Below are 21,197 nucleotides of genomic sequence, written 5' to 3'. Positions count from 1 at the left end.
GCACACTTAGACTTTCCCCAGGATGGCCTTTCCCATGTCTAGAGTAGGGTCGGGAGCGGGAAGAACATCGTTGCTGCACATCTAAATCACAGTCTCCAATTGTTTTCCAGTAATAAAGCCGAGGTTCTATCTCCATTCACCTGCTCCTTTGTCTATCTCAACTGATTTTGATTTTAAGTGGGACAAAAAATGTTCTATTGATCCCTTTCAATTACCAATACTCATTCCTTGAGGATTTTCACTCATATGCGTAACATTAATCACTACTTACATTGGACGCTGCAGAATCTAATGCCTACAGAGGCCAAGAAGGTAACATAAATGTTTGAGATCAGATAAATATAGAAAATTAGTAATGGTGGTAGCTATAAAAAACTATTTCAATAATAGGCAGCTACTACTCTAGACATTTGTTGACATGCAGGAATGTGGGCCCACTGTACCCTGTATTATAATGTTTTTTAGGAGAGTCTCAGAAATTTAGATTTTTTTCATGAAATCTCGCATTATTATATCTTCACAAATAATTTTATTATTTTTTTCTACAAGTTTATTTATTTTTTGAGGAGGATTAGCCCTGAGCTAACTACTGCCAGTCCTCCTCTTTTTGCTGAGGAAACCTGGCCCTGAGCTAACATCCATGCCCATCTTCCTCTACTTTATTGTGGGATACCTACCACAGCATGGTGTGCCAAGCGGTGCCATGTCCACACCTGGGATCCGAACCAGCGAACCCTGGGCCACCGAGAAGTGGAACATGCAAACTTAACCACTGCGCCACCAGGCCGGCCCCTTCACAAATAATTTTGTATTTGAAATATTAATATTTTTAGACCAAACAAAAATGTTTTGGTCCATTATTGGGTCAGTGGTTTATAAATTCTAATACTCTCCAAACTAATCTTTATCCAAGATGTTTCCTTATTGACTTTCTCTCTGGATTATCTATCTATTGGTGAAAGTCATGTATTGAAGTCCCCTACTATTATTGTATTGATGTTTATTTTTCCCTTTAGATCTGTTAATATTTCCTTTATATATTTAAGTGCTCCTGGTTTGAGCATATACATATTTGCAGTGTTATATCTTCCCGTTGGACTGAAATCTTTATCATTATATTATGATCGTCTATTTTGTCTGATATAAGTATAGCTACCTCAGCTTTCTTTTGGTTTACGTTTGCATGGAATCTTTTTTCATCCCTTCACTTTCAGGTTGTGTGTGTCCTTAAGACTGAAGTGAGTCTCTTGTAGGCAACATATAGTTGGGTCTTGTTTTTTATCCATTCAGCCACTCTACGTCTTTTGATCAGGGAATTTAGTCCATTGACATTTAAAGTAATTACTGATAAAGATGGACTTATTGTCATTTTGTTAATTGTCTTATGGCTGTTCGTAATTCTTCTGTTCTTTTCTTCTTCTCCTTCTCTCCTCCTTTGCAATTTGATAATTTTCTCTAGTGGTATGCTTAGAGTCCTTTCTCATTATCTTTTTTGTATCTACTGTAGATTTTTGCTTTGTGGTTACCATGAGGCTTACATAAAACATCTTATATTTCTAAGATGTTTTTTAAGTTAACAACTTCAGTTCGGGCACATTTTAAAGCTCTTCATTTTTACTCTCATACTCCCTACATTTGATGTTTTTTTTTTTTTTTTTTTAAAGATTTTATTTTTTTCTCCTTTCTCTCCCCAAAGCCCCCCGGTACATAGTTGTATATTTCGTTGCGGGTCCTTCTAGTTGTGGCATGTGGGACGCTGCCTCAGCGTGGCCCAATGAGCAGTGCCATGTCCGCGCCCAGGATTCGAACCAACGAAACACTGGGCCGCCTGCAACGGAGTGCGCGAACTTAACCACTCGGCCACGGGGCCAGCCCCCTACATTTGATGTTTTTGATGTCACAATTGACATCTTTTATCTTGTGTATCCATTAACACATTATTGTAGTTGTAGTTGTTTTTACTACTTTAGTCTTATAATCTTCATACTAGATTTATAAGTGACTAACTCACCATCATTACAACGTTAGATTGTTCTGAATTTAACTATGTTTTGCCTTTACCAGTGAGATTTATACTTTTGTATGCTCTCTTCTTACTAATTAGCATCCTTTTATTTCACCTTAAAGGAGTCCCTATAACATTTGTTGTAAGGCTGATCTAGCAGTGCTGAGCTCCTTCAATTTCTGCATGACTGGAAAACTTTTTATCCCTCCTTCAATTCTGGAGGACATCTTTGGCAGGTACAGTATTCTTGGTTGGCAGCTTTTTTTCTTTCAGCACTTTGAATATATCATGCCACTCTCTTCTGGGCTACAAAGTTTCTGCTGAAAAATCTGTTGTTGGTCTTCTGGGGGGGGGGTCCCTTGTATATAACAAATTGTTTCTGTCTTATTGCTTTTAAGATTCTCTCCTTGTTTTTAACTTTTGACAATTGTCTTGGTGCAGGTCTCTTTGGGTTCATCTCATTTGGAATTCTCTGGGCTTCCTGGATATGGATGTCCATTTCATTCCACAGGTGAGGGAAGTTTTCAGCCATTATTTCTTCAAATAAGTTTTCTGTCCTTTCTCTCTCTCTCCTTTTTCTGAGATGCTTACAATGAGAATATTGGTCTGTTGTTGTTGTCTCATATGTCCCCTAAACTATCTTCACTCTTTTTCATTCTTTTTTCTTTTTGCTCATCTAACTTGATGAATCCCACTGCTCTGTCTTTGAGTTCACTGATCCTTTCTTCTGTTTCAATTGTCTGCTGTTGATCCTTCTGTTGAATTTTTCAGCTGGGTTATTGTATTCTTGAGCTCTGTGATTTCTATTTGCTACTTTCTTATATTTTCTATCTCTGTGTTGAAATTTTCACTTTGTTCATGCATTGTTCTCCTGACTTCAGTGAGCATCTTTAGGACCTTTATTTTGAACTCTCTTTCAAGTAAACCACTTATCTCTGTTTCATTAAGATCTTTTTCTGAGGTATTATCTTGTTCTTTCATTTGGAACATATTCCTTTGTTTCTTCATTTTCCTTGACTCTTTGTGTTTATTTCTATGCATTAGGTAAAACAGCCACCTCTCCCAGTCTTGAAGGAGTGGACTTGTGTAGGAGATGAATCTTATTGTTTAATCTGTCCTAGCTCTTTGTTGTTTCTCAATCCTTTATGATTTTCCAAGCAGCTTTCTTTGTTCTTAGTGGCTCTCAGTAGTTGAGGGTGTACCAAGACCTGTCAGTGTCCCAAAGAGGAGGATCTCAGTTAGAACCTAGATGCAAGCTAATTGTAAGCTGGATCTTCAGGCAGCAGCTTTTGTTAGTTATAGTCCTGTGGAACCCATAAACTTAAGCTCCACTAGCCATTAGAGCCGGGTGATCGAGTGGTATCTCCTGGGCAGCAGCTGCAAAAAACAGGGAACCAGATCTGTGCACAGGCTCCTTTCCAAGAGATACTGGCAACCTGGAGCAAGGCAGAGGGAAGGAGTGGAGATGGCACCCACTGGGTCCCCAGTCTCTGGAGAGTTTTGCAGTCAGCCACTTGATATATGTTAAATTAGAAGACTGTCCCTAGGTCTGTAACATTAAGATAAGCAGATAGGCCTCTTTCATGAAAAGACTGGGCATGTTTCAATCTGTTGCCTCTACTTTGGGTCCAGTGGAGTTTGCCATAGTGAGTTGGCCCAAGCTCTTTAATAAATGTCTCTTAGTTCACTTTAGTCTTTTGGGTCTTATGGATGCAAACCCTGTTGGCTTTCGAAGCCAGGTGTTTTCAGGGACCATCTCTCAGGTGGAAATTTTAAAAGTTGGACTGCTAGATGTGGGGTCCAAACCTTTCACTCCTGGGAGAAGCTGGGAGTTGTGAGATCCCTCCAAGTTGTGTGTTGCCACACCAGGATGGGGTGGTGTGAGCATGATGGCAAGATCGTGTCACAGCTTCTCTTTCCTGTTTCAATGTGAGTTTTTTTCTCATTCACTGGATGTGTAGGGGTCACTCAGCTAGTTTCTGAATTTCTGTCAGAAGGAACTGTTCCATATGTAGCTGTAGATATGGTATGTTTGTGGAAGGAGGTGAATTCAGGAGCCTCCTATGGTGCCATCTGAATTAAAGCTGTGGAGAGGCACAAGCTCATTTCCTTCCACCTCTTCACACATCACACTTCAGCAAACATCTGTCCCCATTCAAAGAAAGGAGGAGGTGACAAAGACTGCATCCGAGGAGGAAGTGATGAAGACCTTTTTGGTAAGATTGAGGATAGCAAGGGGGCAACTGACCTCAGCCTTGAATCATGAAATTTAATAATTTTTTAAAGTACTTTGAATTATATTAACATGAATCATCCAGCTTCTGAAGTGTTGAAACTTCCCTCAGTCTCCATTGTTTATTTTAATATCACCCATGTAAACAACATAAAATCTAGGCAAGCTTTCTTTTCCTATTAGTTATTTATTACCTAAAACTATTTCTCAACTTTAATATGAGCTCTCTACTATTAGAATTTGTGTAGTCGAGGATTAAAACTTCACACTACTATAGAGGGAGAAGTAGTTGAAAATTTTACATAATTAAAAATGAAAAGCTATCTTGAATCCTTAAAAGGTTAATTTTATTTGTATATTCAAAGAATTTAACTCACGTTTCTTGTGAAAAGCAACATAAAATACTTTTAGAGACTAAAAAGTAGCTAAACGATACTTTAAAAGGATTTTGTAAGTGTGTGTATGTATTTCTATTGAATATCAACTAAAAATGCTCATTTTGGATATCATTATTTGTTTTTTACTAATGTTTTGTTTTCAATACCTCTGTTTTCCCTATTCTCTGCTTATTTGAAAATTCCAAGGACTTTGGTACTATGACTGAATTCTGAGTGTCAATAGGAGCATGGAGAGTGGTTGGCCATGAGAATAATGGCTAGATAACAATAAATGCCCCATTATATGACATGTAAGCTATTGTGATATCAAGGCTCACTTCTTTTTTTCATCAGTAGTTTTCAAGTTTCAATCTCCTATTTTTTTCTTGTGATAGCAGCCCAAAATCATATGTTTAAATCTAAAGCTAAATTCCAGTAAGATTGGATATTGTAATAAAATATTGCAGTATGGCACTTCCAAGCCTACAAGGAAACAGCTTCTAACTCTGCATGCAGTGCCTCATGTTTTCATCCTAACAGGAAAGAGCCAGCTTATACAGTCCAGGCCTAGAATGCAATTATACTATGTCATAATTTGGCAGATATAGCTAGGTGACTACCAAAATTCATGCTTCTCCTTTCACAGTGTAAATTTGTCACACAAAAGTGGTTCTCAGGCAACAGCTGAATTCCCTAGCCCCTTGCATCCAGACATGAAACAACGTGACTATTTCATACCAATAGAGTATGAGATAAAATGATAGAAATGTCCAGGCCTTCTCCAAATGCTATATTTCTGCTGGTGAGATGTAGATAATATAGAGGTCAGGGCCTGGAAGGACCACAAATGGAAGGATCTTCAGTCTGCTACTCACTGTGTGAAGGAACACTCCCACTGACTGAGAACACTGCCCCAGAACTGGAGCAAGAGGAAACTTCAATTGCATGAAGCCTCTAAAATGTTTGGGTTTATTTGTTATTCTAACTAATGCCAATAAGATTTCTAAACCGTAAATTTAATTTACTTATGTTTACTTAGCTTTTATATCTTTCAGCTTCATCTTTTGGGTTTTAGAAATACAAATATGTTAATCATAGTTTAACTTTGATTCACTGCATAAGAGAATATCTGGAAAATTGGGATGATGTGGTCACTCAAATTTGCAATTATAGATTCCTTCTGTTTTTCACTCTGTCAGGAAATCTCACAGCTGAGGTTCTGGAGCAGAATACTTCTTCCATGACTAGTAAGGCTGGATGGAGGAAGCTTACGTAAGTTAATTTGCTAGATTTCCCATTAATCATGGCAGGTTTTCTTTTGAGATTCCTATATTTGTTCTAAATGTATAACTGATATTAAGGTGGAAAAAAAAAAAAGGACACTACAAGAACAACAACAAAAGACTATATCTGAGTTTGCTGATGAAAAAAGTGGATTTGAGGTAGTCTGGTGGATTCATGGGTCAATAAGGACTCATGAGAAAGGACAAGCCATGAGTGGAAGGAGCAAACGTATAGGATAGATGCCCATAGGAAATCATGGCTTTCTTTGAGAGTGTGTGTTGTGACGATATACATCTCTGGTATCATTATATTTTCCTTTGTCTATTGAATATAATACTGATTTTCTTTAAGTTATTGTTTATAAGGCTTACCTGTAGACTCATTTATTTTGTAAAGAAGATTTATACCAAACAGGACTATGTTCTGTAAGTCAGTAAAGTCTCTGATGAACGGGGCTTTATCCCCACTAACAAGAAGTCGTGGTGGCAGGCCCTCCTTGAATTGATACACTTTAGTCAAGGTTGTAGGAAAGCGAGATGCAGCTATATAGTAGACAGCCACAGCCCAACTTCTTCCAAACTCTGCTTCAGGTTTAGAATAATATTCTAACCTAAAAAACAAGTGGAAACATGTACAATTATAATTAGTCCACTCAGAATTTCAGCCTCACTGCTCTCTAGAAAAGATCATCATCTGCCAACAGACTAAGAATGCTGTTCTTAGTTTTAAAATGTGATAGCTTGAGCTCCTACCTTTGAGAATATGAATATGGGTAATTAAAATTTTAAATTTAGAAAGAACCATCTCGTAAGTTGCTTGCATTTTATTTTGAGTTTTTATCTCTTTTACCAAGACACCTTATACTTGAATATCATATAATAACCAGATGTTAGACCATGACTAAGTAATACTCTTTAGGAATGTACAGATAAAAATCAAAGTTTCCAAGACAAAATTTTTGCTAGACTATAACATCTTTTGTAAAACTGTTGACTTCTTGAAGTCAGAGGTTCCTAAAACATTGAGCATCCTAGAAACATAGATGTCTGATTTCTTGTCTGATTTTCTAAATACATGAATTTTTTCTACGGGAGGAAGGCTGCCAGGAAGCCAAATTCTCTCATCTATTTGGAGAACAAATTATTACAGTAGAAAGATTAAGGGTGTAGTAAATAGTTTTATAACTACATAATTCACAGCTCCTGTACCCATCCACTGTCTAAGCATGCTGAACAACTTGCGGGGGTTTTTGGGGGGTTTTCTTTTGCTTGGGAAGATTTACCCTGAGCTAACATCTGTTGCCAATCTTCCTCTTTTTGCTTGAGGAAGATTCGCCTTGAGGTAACATCCACGTCAATCTTCCTCTATTTTTGTAAGTGGGTTGCTGCCACAGCATGGCCACTGATGAGTAGTGTGGGTCCACACTCAGGAAACGAACCCAAGCTGCTGAAGCCGAGTGTGCTGAACTTAACCACTAGGCCACAGGGTCAGCTCCAACAACTTGAAGTTTTTGAACAGACTGTTCCCCCTGAAGCATTGTTATTCCCTGCTTTGTTCACCAGCTACATTCCCTTTCAAGTCTCACATAGTTGTCACCTCCTTCACAAGATTTTCCGGCCCACCTGAGGTGGAATTAACTATGTCTTCCTCTTCTATATTCTCAAAGCACTATATCATTCATATATTTAAAAGTTTATTTTCTCTTTAGATTATATTCAAATTTCTAGAAATTACATTATTTTCTGATTTCTCTGTTTCCATAGCACATATGTAGGGATCATAAAACAGAAAATACTTGTATTATGTTTGTCAATGTTAAGTAAACTGTAACACAACCAGAGGAGAAAACCTGCTGTGTGTGGCTCCCAGGCCCCTGGGCATCTTTCTGCCTCCAATAGCCATAAGTCGAAGAGTGGGTACAGTGGACCCTTGAGAGAAGAGTTTGTTTTGTATTCACATTTGATTATCTTTAGTCTCATCCCAGCTGACTGTGAAGTAAGGATACAAGGAAATGTGAATTCATGAGGATTTTGAGCAATGGCCACAAAGCCCTAGCAACAGTGGATTAAACAAATTACAAGGGAGTCAGCAACACTAGTTTGAGGAGGAAAGAGATGAGGGCACCAGTTTGAGACACAGAAGGCATATGAGCAGGAGTGAAATTCAATGGAAGTCTTTGAAATGATTCAATTGGGTGTGTTATTGGATGATTCATCTAATAAGTCAGTTAAGAAGTAGTCAAGTAAAAAGATAACACACCTCAAAAGGCTCATTTTAGTTTAAAACATAGATATACATGCACCAGCCAATCATAGGATCCAGGACCACAGAATTTTAATTAAGTATTTATAGACTACAGTATTGTCAATACTACTTCAGTATTGACTTACGAAGATAAATAACCCTTTGTGTATTTTTTTACTTAAAGAAAGTAACACATGGGATTTAAGGAAGTTCCCCAGACTATAGTCTGGATTGCAAACGTGGACCAAATTTTTCAGTACTCTCTACGTCCCTGGTTTTTGACATGTAATTTGATGGTAATTTCTCTGCTACAGTGGGTAAAGGGGAGAGGGGAATACGTATAATTTCCTGCTCCTGGCTTAGCCATCTGATTTGATTTGGTCAGTAGGATATTAACAGACTTGGCACAGCATTAGCTAGAAATGCATTTTCACAATTTGGTTTCTCCCTCTTCTCATTCTGTCATCACTGTGGTAAACACCCGGGCTTGCATAACAGAGAAGAAGAGACAAGTGGAGCAGAGCTGAGCTTCCCCACTGATCCCTGTGTGACCAACCAAAATCAGCCAACATGAGATAAGCCCAGAAAAGATCAGAACTGGCCAGCTAGACCTCTGACATATGAGCAATAAATGATTACTGTCATATGACACTGAGGTCTAGTGATTGTTGATTGTGCCTCACATTCTCAAGAGAAAAACCTCGAGGAAATGTGGGGCCACACACTTAATTAATTGCAGAACCAGGATTTAAACCTTGGCCATCTGGCTTTAAAGCCAGATGTTCTTTACCACTGCCCTCTACCGCCTCTTGTCATGATGAGAACAGTCACTTTATATGGAACACTTCTCATGTACCAGGTTGTGTTAAGCATGATGCATGGATTTCTCAATTAATCCCCCAAATTACCAGATGTAGTAGGTACTATTGTTATTACAGGTTTAAAGATGAGAAAACTGATTTTATCCCTGTTTGGATGCCCAGGTCAAAATAGAATCAAATTTGTTTGACCCCAAAGCACAAGATCTTAACTTCTACATCATTACTTTATTTCAAGGAACAATCGATAGCCTAGAGCCTCTCAAATGAATTTTAGAACTGGACATATCAGAGGGAACATAAACAGGCATTTGAAATCCTCCATCTTAATAATCCTTAAGAGATTCACCTTCCATCAGTGTAAGGTGTCAGAAGAATTCTATGTGGCTGGGGTCCTATTTTCAAAGTTTCTAGTGAGATGAATTGATAGAAAACTTTTCTTCTTAAACTCAGCTAATAGTGAATCAATTTATAAATTTATCTATAATATAAACAGACCACATGGAAATAACCTATTGAAAGAAACAACAGAAGGAAAATATCTCAATTAAATAAAGAACAAAGGAAATTATCTCAATTAAAGAAACAGCAGGATTTTTGAGTAAAAACGTTTATTTTTATAAATGCATAAACTTTGCTACCAGCTGCAAAATCCCCATTAAAATGATAGTAGCAATGAATAAATTCAGAGGATTGGAAGAACAGGAGGGGAATCTGGAATAACAAAATTTTAGAAGCTGGAAATCAAATAGAACAAATTAAAGAAGATTTAAAATAGTCATAAAACTGAATCCTAAACAGCAAGAGAGGGAAACTGAGAAATAATGCTAATGTAATTTGTCGAAAGTCTCCAAAATCAAGACTGAGTGGAACCCTTTGGATGAAGGGAAGTTGATAAAATCAAGGTGATGGTTTGAAAGTCTGTCATATGCAAGAAGCAGTCATATACAAAGATTCACTCCTGGACTCCACATAGTGGATAACTACCACTTCTCACACTCAAAAAGGTAGAGCAGAATGTCCCTAACCCGGGTAATCTAGTCACAGTTGAAGGCAGGAACATCATATTGAAACAGGGAGTATAAGTGAATACAATACACTGAATACTAAGATCCCCCATTCCTCTCCCTCCTTCCTTCCCTCTTTGGGCTGAAAGAATACCAGCAGCTAGGCCTTCACTTTTGAAGCAGGTGACCAAAGAGTCTCCTTTGGAGAACTGCGAGACTCAAGAGAAAAGACACAGTTGTTAATACTTAGCATCTCCAGTTAAACACTCCAGCAAGATCATCCTAAGGGAGTGTTCGTAGCAAAAAAGCTCCATCCACACACTCAGAACTACTAAGTGGTCCACTTTAAATATGAGTAGACATCTGGGTATTGCCAAATACCTGAGGAAAACCTCTACCATGGATAAGAGATACCAAAACAAAATAACAGACTGAAACAAAAAAACAGAAAAAGAATGAGAAATGGGTTACACACAAAAGATCAGGAATTAGACTGGTTTTAGACTTCTCAGCAGCAAAAGTGAAGCTAATACTTACTGGAGATATGCCTTCAAACATCTTAACTATTACCAGTGTAGATTTTTATACTCACCCCCCCCAAAGCCTCAGCCAAAAATTATGATGAAATAAAGATATTTTAAGATATGCAAATTACCTACAAATTTTTTTCTCTTACAACTGTTCTAAATGCATTGGCATGTAAGTCCTAACAAAGCAATCCACGAAATGGAAATTGATGGGTTACTAGAAATAAGTGATTCAACACAAAAAAAGAGGCAAAGGAAATCCTCAGGGGGGTAGTAGAGACCTGAGGATCATATCTGGCTACCAGGGGCAATTTAGAACAAGTCAACAGCTCTTAAAGAAATCTCTCCAGAAGAAATTGATACCATTCTTGATGCTTTTGAACATCTTGAGAGGAAACTTTCCCGGTTCACCAAAGAATTGAAGTAATTAGTGTTATGTGCTACGGAAAGCAAACACAAAATGCAGAACAACGATTACCTCTAAGAGGAATAAGGGATGAGCAAAAGTGAAAGCAATCAGTTTGCACATACCCAAGATGTGAATAGTGATAATAATTAAAATAATGTAAGCATTGAATATTGACCTAACAAAATCACTAAACAACTACACAGAGAAAACAAGAGGTGGGAAGAATGTGTGAGGTTGGGGTGAGGTGAGCTAAATAGCAATTTTATACAGTAGTGATACAAAGGATAGTACCTAAAGCTGAAAATCAATGTGCTATAGGAATCTATTTTAGAAATACAGTAGCTAATATCAAAGTAACCAGGAACAAGGGGTCATATGGCATTCTCTTTAGATACAGCTGTTTTATTTATTTTTGGTGGGAGGGATGGCAAAAATCTCATAGAACCATTTGACTCTTTAAAAATGATTTAAACAGTTGACTTATAAGAAATAGATAATATACAAACTAAAAATAATCTGAAATAAAAAATAAGAAAGTACACCTGAATTCAGTATATAAAAAAAAAAGATGAAGGAAAGAAGGAAGGAAGGAAAAGAAGGAAGGAAGGATGGAAGAAAGAAAGAACTTCTGAAGAGTTCCTGAAGTAGAAATACCAGCATCTTCAGGAAGTCTCTAGGACTGTCTATCAACAGCTCTGGACTCCTAGGGCGAGGATGTCCTGCTCACAGTCTCCAGTGAGAGGGAGGGAGAAGAGACGTGAATGGGCATTTTGTTCAGTTAAGTGATTGCATCTGTGGCTCATTTCTCCTCCAGTGAAAGATTCTTCATAAAAGGAAGTGAATCTTATCTTTTATTTCTGCCTCATTTGTTTCTGCTTCATTATACAGTGAAAAGTGGAAGGACATTTTTTTTTCTGAGGAGGAAGATTCACCCTGAGCTAACATCTGTTGCCAGTCTTCCTCTGCTTTGTAGGTGGGTTGCTGCCACAGCGTGGCCACTGACAAGTAGTGTAGGTTCGCACCTGAGAACTGAACCCAGGCTGGCAAAGTGGAGTGCACCAAATTGAACCAACAGGCCACTGGGCCAGCCCCAAAAAGAGGAAGCATATTTTTTATTGTTTAATAAGTTTTAATATCTTTTAAGAAAGGAAGAAGAATCTTGGTAGATATTGATCTCTGAAAACTAGTTTGCAGGCCACACACTGCAGGCAATACAACATACAAGATAGGAGGACGGGCTATGGAGTCACAGGGTTTTTATATACTAGCCCTGCCATTCACTAACTATAAGATTTTTAGCAAGTTACTAAATAGCTCAGTTGCATATTCATGATCTGTGAAAAGGAGTTATTTTGAAGTGAGATATTATATTAAAATACTTAATGAAATTTCTTTTACTTATTGTACTTAAGAAATGGTGGCTATTTAAAAAATTCACTTAAGAGGGTCATTCATTGACACCTAAGTGAAAGGTCAAATTAGAAAGATAGAATTTCACAAAATAAAATAAAGTTAATAAAAAACAGGTGTTGTTATAATTAGTAAGGAAAGTGCTTCTAGTAATATCAGAAAATTGATTTTTAAAAAATTTATATGTTTGTGATCAAAATAGTCATACATAGATTTAAACTTATTCAATAAAAAATTCATATGGTTTGTATTTTGGAGCAATTTTTAAATAAATTTGGGCTGTTAAAAACATATTTCTTTCAAAAGCAGTTTCGTTATATAAATAGGAACAAATACAATACACTTAAAAGTCTAAGTTCACAAGGAAAAGGAAACATATCTTTAAGAAAAAAAATTCTTCAATCTCCTTAACTAAAGTACTCTTATGTTTCATATACAGAAAATTGCAATTTCCTGTGATTTACTTTTGTATATGAACCTGAAAAACCTGTAAAAGAAAAAAGCAATCTAGGAAGATGGTTTGCTACCCGTCAAATCTTGAGGTTGACAATCCCAGTTTGAAAGCCTCATCTGATAATCTCATTCCTGTTTCCTGTCATCAGACTAGAAAGAGCAGTTGAGTTACAACTGTTGTGATGGCTGCTGACCCAAATCATATCACTGGCACTGCTAAGAGAAAGAACTCCTCCATTGCCCATGTTAATACCTAGTTGTAGAAGCCATACCAATAGGTAGAGGAGGAAACATACTGAGAATCTGCTAATCAGGTGATTTATTTACCTTACTGGATGGTGGAGTCAGTTGGAGAAACAACAACCAATGAAATATGAGATACTCAAACATTTCTGCTGAATTTACAAATTTACTTGTACAATACCAATGAGCCCTATTTTTTTTGTTCCTGTTTTTCACCGTACCCAGATTTCTACCCCATACCTCACTCTACGTGGTTGACTCCACCCCTTGGATAGGGTCTGTGATGGTTGATATTATGTGCCAACTTGACTAGACCATAGGATGCCCAGATATTTGGTCAAACATTGTTTGTGGTGTCTCTGTAGGGTGTTTTTGGAAGAGATTAACATTTAAATCAGTAGACTGAGTAAAGCAGTTTGCCCTTCATAATGTGGATGGACCTCATTCAATCAGTTGAAGACCTGAGTAGAACAAAAAGCTAATCTTGCCCTGAGTAAGAGAGAATTCTTCTAGCTGATGGCCTTCAAACTGGGATGTATGGTCAGCTCAGTGGTGTAGTGGTTGAGTTTGCATGCTCCACTTCATCGGCCTGGGGTTCACGGGTTGAGATCACAGCTGTGGACCTACACATTGCTCACCAAGCCATGGTGGCTTGCTGTGGCATGCTGTGGCAGCATCCCACATAAGAAATAGAGGAAGATTGACATAGATGTTAGCTCAGTGGCAATCTTCCTCAAGCAAAAAGAGGAAGATTGGCAACAGCTGTTAACTCAGGGCCAAATTTCCTCACCAAAAAAAAAAAAAGCACAGATCTTTAAAAAAAAAAGAAAAAACCTGGGATATAGGCTCTTCCTGGTTCTACAGCAGCTGCTGGGCTTTGAACTTGAACAGGACATCAGCTCTGTAGATTATTGACTTGCAGCCTCCATAGTCATAGGAGCCAATTCCTTATAATAAATCCATCCATCTATCTATCTATCTCCTATTGGCTCTATTTCTCTGGAGAAACCTGACTAACACACAGTGTCATTCACATCTAAACACAAATCCTTCTTATATTTTCACAGCTAGGTGTATTATACTTCTAGGTGTACGAGTGGAGTGACTTGATAATCTTCTAGGCTATTTTGCATTCTAATCCTGATGCTAGCTGATTTTTCCCCAAGTATATAGCTACCATATTATGTGTCTGTGACCAAAACAATGAAGATAATGTATTTTCTCTCTTTTTTTAATAGAGAGGAACTGGTTTATGTTTTACTTGTTGGTTAGCTGGTTAGTTGGGTGGTTGGTGCAAGATGTTTTTTCTCAAATTTTTGCCCTTTCTTCATAAAGCACTTTAAGCCTGATCACAAGAAAATATTTACACCTCATCATTAAAATCCTCAATGATTAGATATATTATTTAATAGGAAAATTGACAGTCACTTTAGAAGAAAAATGAAAAGGCATAAATAAGACTAAAAATCATTTGCCATGTTAAATAGAAATGATTTGAGGGCTGGCCCCGTGGCCGAGTGGTTAAGTTCACGCGCTCCGCTGCAGGCAGCCCAGTGTTTCGTTGGTTCGAATCCTGGGCGTGGACCTGGCACTGCTCATCAGACCACGCTGAGGCAGCGTCCCACATGCCACAACTAGAAGAACCCACAACGAAGAATATACAACTATGTACCGGGGTGCTTTGGGGAGAAAAAGGAAATAATAAAATCTTTAAAAAAAAAAAATGATTTGGGATCCATTCTTACTTATCTTCAAAAAGTCCATCAGCATCTTCTAAAGATGAGACATGTGCAGCCCATCAGTACTTCAACAGTTTAGAAAAGCTCTGAGAAGATGACTGCAAACGCTGTCATAAAGAGGAGAAATTGATTCATATTTGAGGGATATCACAGTTCCTCTCTCTACAGTTTAATCTTGTTCACATTTACAACTTAGCAATATTCTACCTGAAAGGAGAATTTTGTTTCCGAGAATTAATTTGTGTAAGCTGTTAGTGACTAATGCTCTGTAAAGACTATAATAATTAGTAGCAGTACTGATATTGAATGCATTTATAAGAAATGAACAAGTATTTTCCAAACAGTCAATATTTTATACTGGCCAGGAGGACTTTATTTTTTGTTTGTCTTTTGTCTTTCTGCTACCATAGTTGAAGTTACCACAAAAGATTAAGGAAAGGGGACAATTATTAGAATATTTAATTTAATCATATCTAAAATAATAAACTAATAATCTACCAATCTTTCCAGCATTGATCTTGGTCTATGTCTGTACTTAACAAATGTATTTTATTTTGGTCATTGAATATTTGGTTTTGATGGCCAAATAATTGATTAGTTCTATTAGTGGTGATTTATTAATTCAGTTGAAATAAGTTAATCGACTGTTCTAAAATGAATTTTATAATCATATCTCTCTCAAGATTTATCCCTCAGTTGACAAGAAGTTTCAATTAACAAGATTAATCTCTTCATTCAGTAAGATATCCTGTGCACTCTCACATTCATGTATTGTTTATTTAGGGTGAGATGAGTAAATAGATTTTTTGTTAATTCTGCATTGGTTTAGAGGGTGTTAATGACATGCTGCAATGTAATAATATTAATATAGCTTGCCTAAAAATTTACACTTTTATACACGGGAAAAAATATAATACTCACAAAAACCTAGACAAAAAACATTATCCAAAAAAAAATTCTTGTACCATCTCCTAAGAGAATAAATTACAAAACTTAAAAAAGGAACCTGATAAAAGACATTCCACGTTCTCATTGCCCCAGTGAAGGATGACCAACAACTAGAAACATTAAGACAGAATTCTGTCTGATCTTTGGGTGGTGGCAAAAGCACGACTTGGTCTGATGATATCCCCATTATGCCAGAATCAACCGCAGCAAGGAAGGGTATTGCACTTAGGAAGTAATTTATATCTGTAAGAACAAAATACTTATTATTACCACAAGTACTTATAAATGTGTTAGAGGATATCCTTAAGTAATCTGTAAATCTTTAAGCAAAAACTCATAGATCCAGACATATATGAAAAAAAAAGTCACTGTAAAAAAACTGAAAATCTCCCTAAGGATCATATCCATAACTTTAACATGTTTCTGTTAATTACCCTATAATCATAAATAAATGTGGGTTAAAGTGGTTGCCTATAATATTTTAAAACAAAAGGTGTATTAAAAGATTTGGTAATGTTCATTTTTTTAAAGCCTTAGGTAAAAAAGAAAGAAAGGCATCTACTTGTGCACAGAATGCTACAACACCTCTAACAGAGGTTTTACCACGAAATGTGACTTTTTTTCTAAAATATTTTAATGCAGTTATAGTATAGATGTTTTATATTTTATCTAACCAAGTCTAATGTGCAACACGATAGCACAAAGTCCTTGTCTTCTATTAGGTTCTTAAAGCAAAATTGTTGGATAAGTTTTGACAATGAATCTTTGGATAATTAAACTGACAATGAATTAAGAGTTTTATTTCTCCAAGTATAACCTATTCCAACAGATTTAGACATTATAATATGGTTGGCTATAAAGCTTATAGAGGTTCCCACTGGTGACGCAGAATATTTTTCATCATAAGCATGCACTTTTTAATGCAGTTCCATGCCCCACTGTAGCAGGCTGATACTCCAAACTACTAAGTCAACCTAGTGGTAAAGAAGCCTGAATTCCAGATTGTGGCCATGACTTTGAAAAGAACCGATGTGTGTGTGTCACTCAGAGAAAGTGAAATTTAATGTGGTCTTGTTTCTGAGTATTGGGAAATATCTCTAAGAAATTGTACATAAATTAACTTCATTAGAAAACTCAAAATAAAATTAAAGAATTACAAAATATTTTTTGATGACTTTAGTATTAAATATTTGACTGAAGCCTTAGATTACTGATTGATAAAATGATTTGTGGTAGATTTTTCTGTGGCATGTTTATGGGTTTAAAAGTTAAATGAGAAACAGTATTATTTTCCTATTCTCTCATTTCTCATCCTTTCTCATCCTGGAGACTCCTCGTCACTAGGGGGACCTCTGACCTAACTGCCAGTGCATTGTCCTTTGCAGTTCCTTGTGTCAGTCCTTCTGTGAAAAGCTTACTATGTCCGAAGGAATCATTATTGACACTGTGGCTGTTAAATCCTAGAACCTGACATAAAGGCTACAAGATACATGATGAAGTAGATTCATTTATACAAAGGAATAGCACTGCTTTTGTTTTGTCCCTGTCCCTAAGATTTTAGGTTGAATACTTTCTTTAGGGAATGGTTATTACCTACTTCGCTATTTAAATGAACCTACCAGCCCACCAACTATCCACAGAGATGCACAAACGATCTCCAGATTCATAGCCACAGTCCGTCCTTTTGCTGGGAGCAGCTAATCTGTCTAGAAGAGAGAGGATGCACGGATTACTTCTTAGGCACATTTTGAAACTGGTTATAATTGTCACTTAACTAGGTGCACTTTGTTTGCAAAGATGCACAAACAGTTATCTTCTGATGACCTGTGTTTATCTTCCCATCACTCTTCATCCTTGATTTTCCATCTCTGAACCAATTTTTTCTCCTTTCTCTAACATCACCACTATTTTCTACTTTTGAATTATCTGTCTTGAATATTATCTGCTTTTGTAATTATGCTTTTTTCTACTTCCTTCTCTCCTCCCCTACAACATTAGGGAGGCAATATGCAAACCCCTTGAAAGAGGCCTAGAGTCAAACCACACTCCTGTCCCATCATTTACTAGCTGGACCTTTGCTAAATAACTTACCACTTATACCTCAGTTTTCATTTCTATAAAATGGGGATAATAATATTAACTGCATCATAAGGTTGTTGCATCAAGTGAGAAAAAGCATGAAAAGTGTTTCTGCCAATGAATATAGTCCTTTTCCTCACCAAATGACAACTGATATTTTCTCAATCTCCCTTTCTGATTTTTCATGTTTTTGTGTGATTTTCCCACCTCCCTTGCCTATCCTTTGTTCACCCTTATGATTGTCTGTCATACTTTCTGTCCCCTTTGTTTGGTTTTGTTTTGCTTTGTTCATTTTTTACCTTACTCACCTACAAGCTTACTCTCTCCATGCCTGCTCACTTCTTTTCCCTAGTTTCCACATAAGTAAGTCAAGGACTCGTTCTCATTTACTTTTCCTACTGCTCCCTTGCCTTCTTGCCTCTGCTGACCAATGTGTTGCATCTTCTGCTTTAGTTTCTACCCCTTCTCTTGTGTGCTCACCTTCTTTTCCTTCTGTTTCTCTACAATTTCACCATCTTCATTCTTTCCTTTTGCTAGCTACCCTCATCTTCCATTCCTATCTTCAGTTCTTTTCTTTTTCAATTAGTTATTCCTTACCTCTCAGCTTTCTTTAACCTGATCATTCTCAAAGCAATGATTGATAAGAATTTGTTAATGCTATTTTACCTGTGTGAGTATTAGAAGTGTGAATTTGCCTAATTGACTATTCCTCAGACTGCTAAATTAGAGTTAAAGATAAGTCTGTAAAACACTCCTCCTCTGTTTCTACTCTTTCATTTCCTTTGGGGGTTCTTCCAACTCCTCTTTCCGTTACTCCATCTCTTTTTGATTTCACTTACTCCCTCAAAGAGTTCAGCCTGTATGACACCTCCAAATAGCACCTTAATGTGGGTAACAATTATTCTTCAGCCCTGAACACCCAGTTGAGCATATGTCCTGTTTAATCCCTTCTCATCTCCAACTGAACATGCCTGAAATTGTGTACTAATCTTGATATCCACACAAGGTTGAATATGTCTTTTCCATTAAAGGCATAATATTTTGCATTCTTTCATTTCAGCATCCTGAGCTCATTCTTTTCTTCTGTACCCAATCTGAATCCATGTCCTGTCATTTCTCCCTTTGAAGAATCTTTATAGCCTTCACCATGGACATTCACTCATGCAGATTCCTCATGTCAGAACTGCATTATCTCCAGAGTATCTGAGCTTGGCCCAGTGACACCAACACCTTATTTTAATCCACCTAAACCAAAAAACCTGATGAAAAATCTTTTTGTAAAATCATACTTGTTCAAGAGCTTAAAGAAGTTTTATATCTCCTGAAACTTTAGACCCAAACTCTAAGCTTAATTTACCCAATATACCAATAATGTGAATTCTTGAATATCAGTAAATATCCTGCTTTAATTTGATCTGTTCCTCTTTCATTGATCCCCACAACTCCCTCCCCTCAGCCCCTCTCTCTGAATCTTCCCTTCCTTTTCCTGTCCCTTTAACACACACACACACACACACACACACACACACACCCTACACTCAATCACATATCCCTGTGCCGTGCTGTTTCCAGTCTCTGTCCTTTAGTTTAATTTCCCACATTATTTAACCATTATAAAATTTCTGGTGGTAGACCTACGCATTAGTTTTTATTAAAACTAGGCAGTTATTTTCAATGTGCAGCCAAGAGAACCACTTGGCTGAGAACCACTACTCTTGTTCATTCTTTTATTCTCTAGTAGATTTCGTTTCGATTTCCCCAGTGAAATTCTGTCCACACTTCAAGCCTCAGTTCAAATCCAATTTTTCCTGATTATTCCAGCTGACTCACTCTGTCCCTTGTTTTGCACTTTTAGCTTTTATCCAAAACTTATTTATTGTTCTCTGTTTAATTTCTGCTATCTTTCCAGTTTCAATTGTGTTGTAAGGTCTTTGATAGCAGGCAAACTGTCTGAAATACTTATTTACGCCCTTACCCCCACTACTCTTAGAAAGTGCTGGATACGTATAAGCCCATCACTACGTGAGTTTAATCAGGCTTGATCCTAACCTATGGACCTAATGAAAGAGTAAGAAGAACATTAATCTACCAGCTCCTCCAGCCTCCATCTAACATAGGCCTCCAGGTCACCTGAGGTCGGCGTGCATCCCATAGTGGACCATATGCTAATGATTTCTCCTGGACCATGGTCTTTTTGACTCCAAGGAAAGCCAGATAAATAGTAATATATTTGAGTCTCAAGACATCCCCTGACAAAAACGGATGACTTGCCAACCTCAGGAGCTCTTGCATGTGACTCCTGCTCAGACCTCAGAAAAATCTTAATCTCCTCCCTACATTTTTTCCATCGGATCAGAACAAATTTTCCTCTTGGCGGTATTATCAGTATGGAGTGGGCAGGAGGTACCTTTCTCTTTCATGAGCTTCTATAAGCGAGAACAAAACTATCTTTTAACCTATGAATCTTTGGCCCAAACATATCTTCTAACTAAACACTGGAATGTACTTTATGTTTAAAAGGAATCAATCATTTGCAGAGAAACATCCTCATGAACAAGGTACCACTCCTTGCCTGTTACTCCCATCTCCATGTATAGGTAATCAAAATTAGGACTTCAAGAAATTTAAACTAATTTGACAACACCTTCTGTTTTTAATGCATATCCTTTTGACTGTTTTGTTCATCCCAGTCCTTAAAACAGAGTCTGACACTTAGTAAGAGTTCAGTAATGTTCAATAGATTAGGTATGAAATCTTTTTGTGTTTGGCAACTATATTGTAAGCCTCACTGCAGTTTCTAGTGAAAACAGGCAACACATAGGAGAAGGATTTATGGAGGAGAAGGAGAATAAATAGAAAAATAATGGTTATGAGAGGAAAAGAAAAGAATCAATTTTCAAAAACATAGTATGGTCCACATAGAGTCCCGTTTCCCAATTACTACACGTTATATTTAAGGTATATCCTTAAAATGAAAACAAGATTCATTCTTACCTGTACTATATTGCCAGCCATGCTGCAGAGGCAATACCCACAAAATGTTGTCTTTAGTTTCTGGTGCAAATCTTTCAAAATCAATGGCTGTCTTGTTCAGTAGGATTTTATACATCCCCATTCTCTCAGGGTATACCCAGGGATCAATAATGTACTTTCCATTCTCCACCCTGTAGTCACTGAACTGACCAGGACTCTCCTCCCACAGAGGGAGATACAGGTCTGAGAGACTGGAGTCTCCTGCTAAAGAAACAGAAAAGCAACCAACTAGTACACAGGCCCAAGGAGGAAGGAAACCCATTGTGCCAAAGCTGGCTGGGGATTGAGATTGTGGCAGAGCTTTTATTGGGAAATGGAGGAAGAAGTCATGGTATTGCTCTTATCACAACACATCAAAACTTTGTGTTTTTTCCTGGGGACAGGAGAG

General features: G+C 37.2%; 1 protein-coding gene across 1 annotated transcript; it reads right to left on the bottom strand.

The window, feature by feature from the left end:
• Positions 1-3,326: 3,326 nt before the first annotated feature.
• On the bottom strand, positions 3,327-21,071 carry C24H6orf58 (chromosome 24 C6orf58 homolog). The gene is given in 6 exon segments (XM_014853485.3): positions 3,327-3,382; positions 6,271-6,509; positions 14,756-14,856; positions 15,756-15,940; positions 17,317-17,403; positions 20,771-21,071. Coding segments are annotated over 6 exon segments (969 nt in total).
• Positions 21,072-21,197: the final 126 nt, after the last annotated feature.

This window comes from Equus asinus, chromosome 24 (assembly GCF_041296235.1).
Source record: "Equus asinus isolate D_3611 breed Donkey chromosome 24, EquAss-T2T_v2, whole genome shotgun sequence".
NCBI lineage: Eukaryota > Metazoa > Chordata > Mammalia > Perissodactyla > Equidae > Equus > Equus asinus.
The sequence above is the reverse complement of the archived record's forward strand: the minus strand, read 5'-3'. Positions and strand labels throughout refer to the sequence as shown.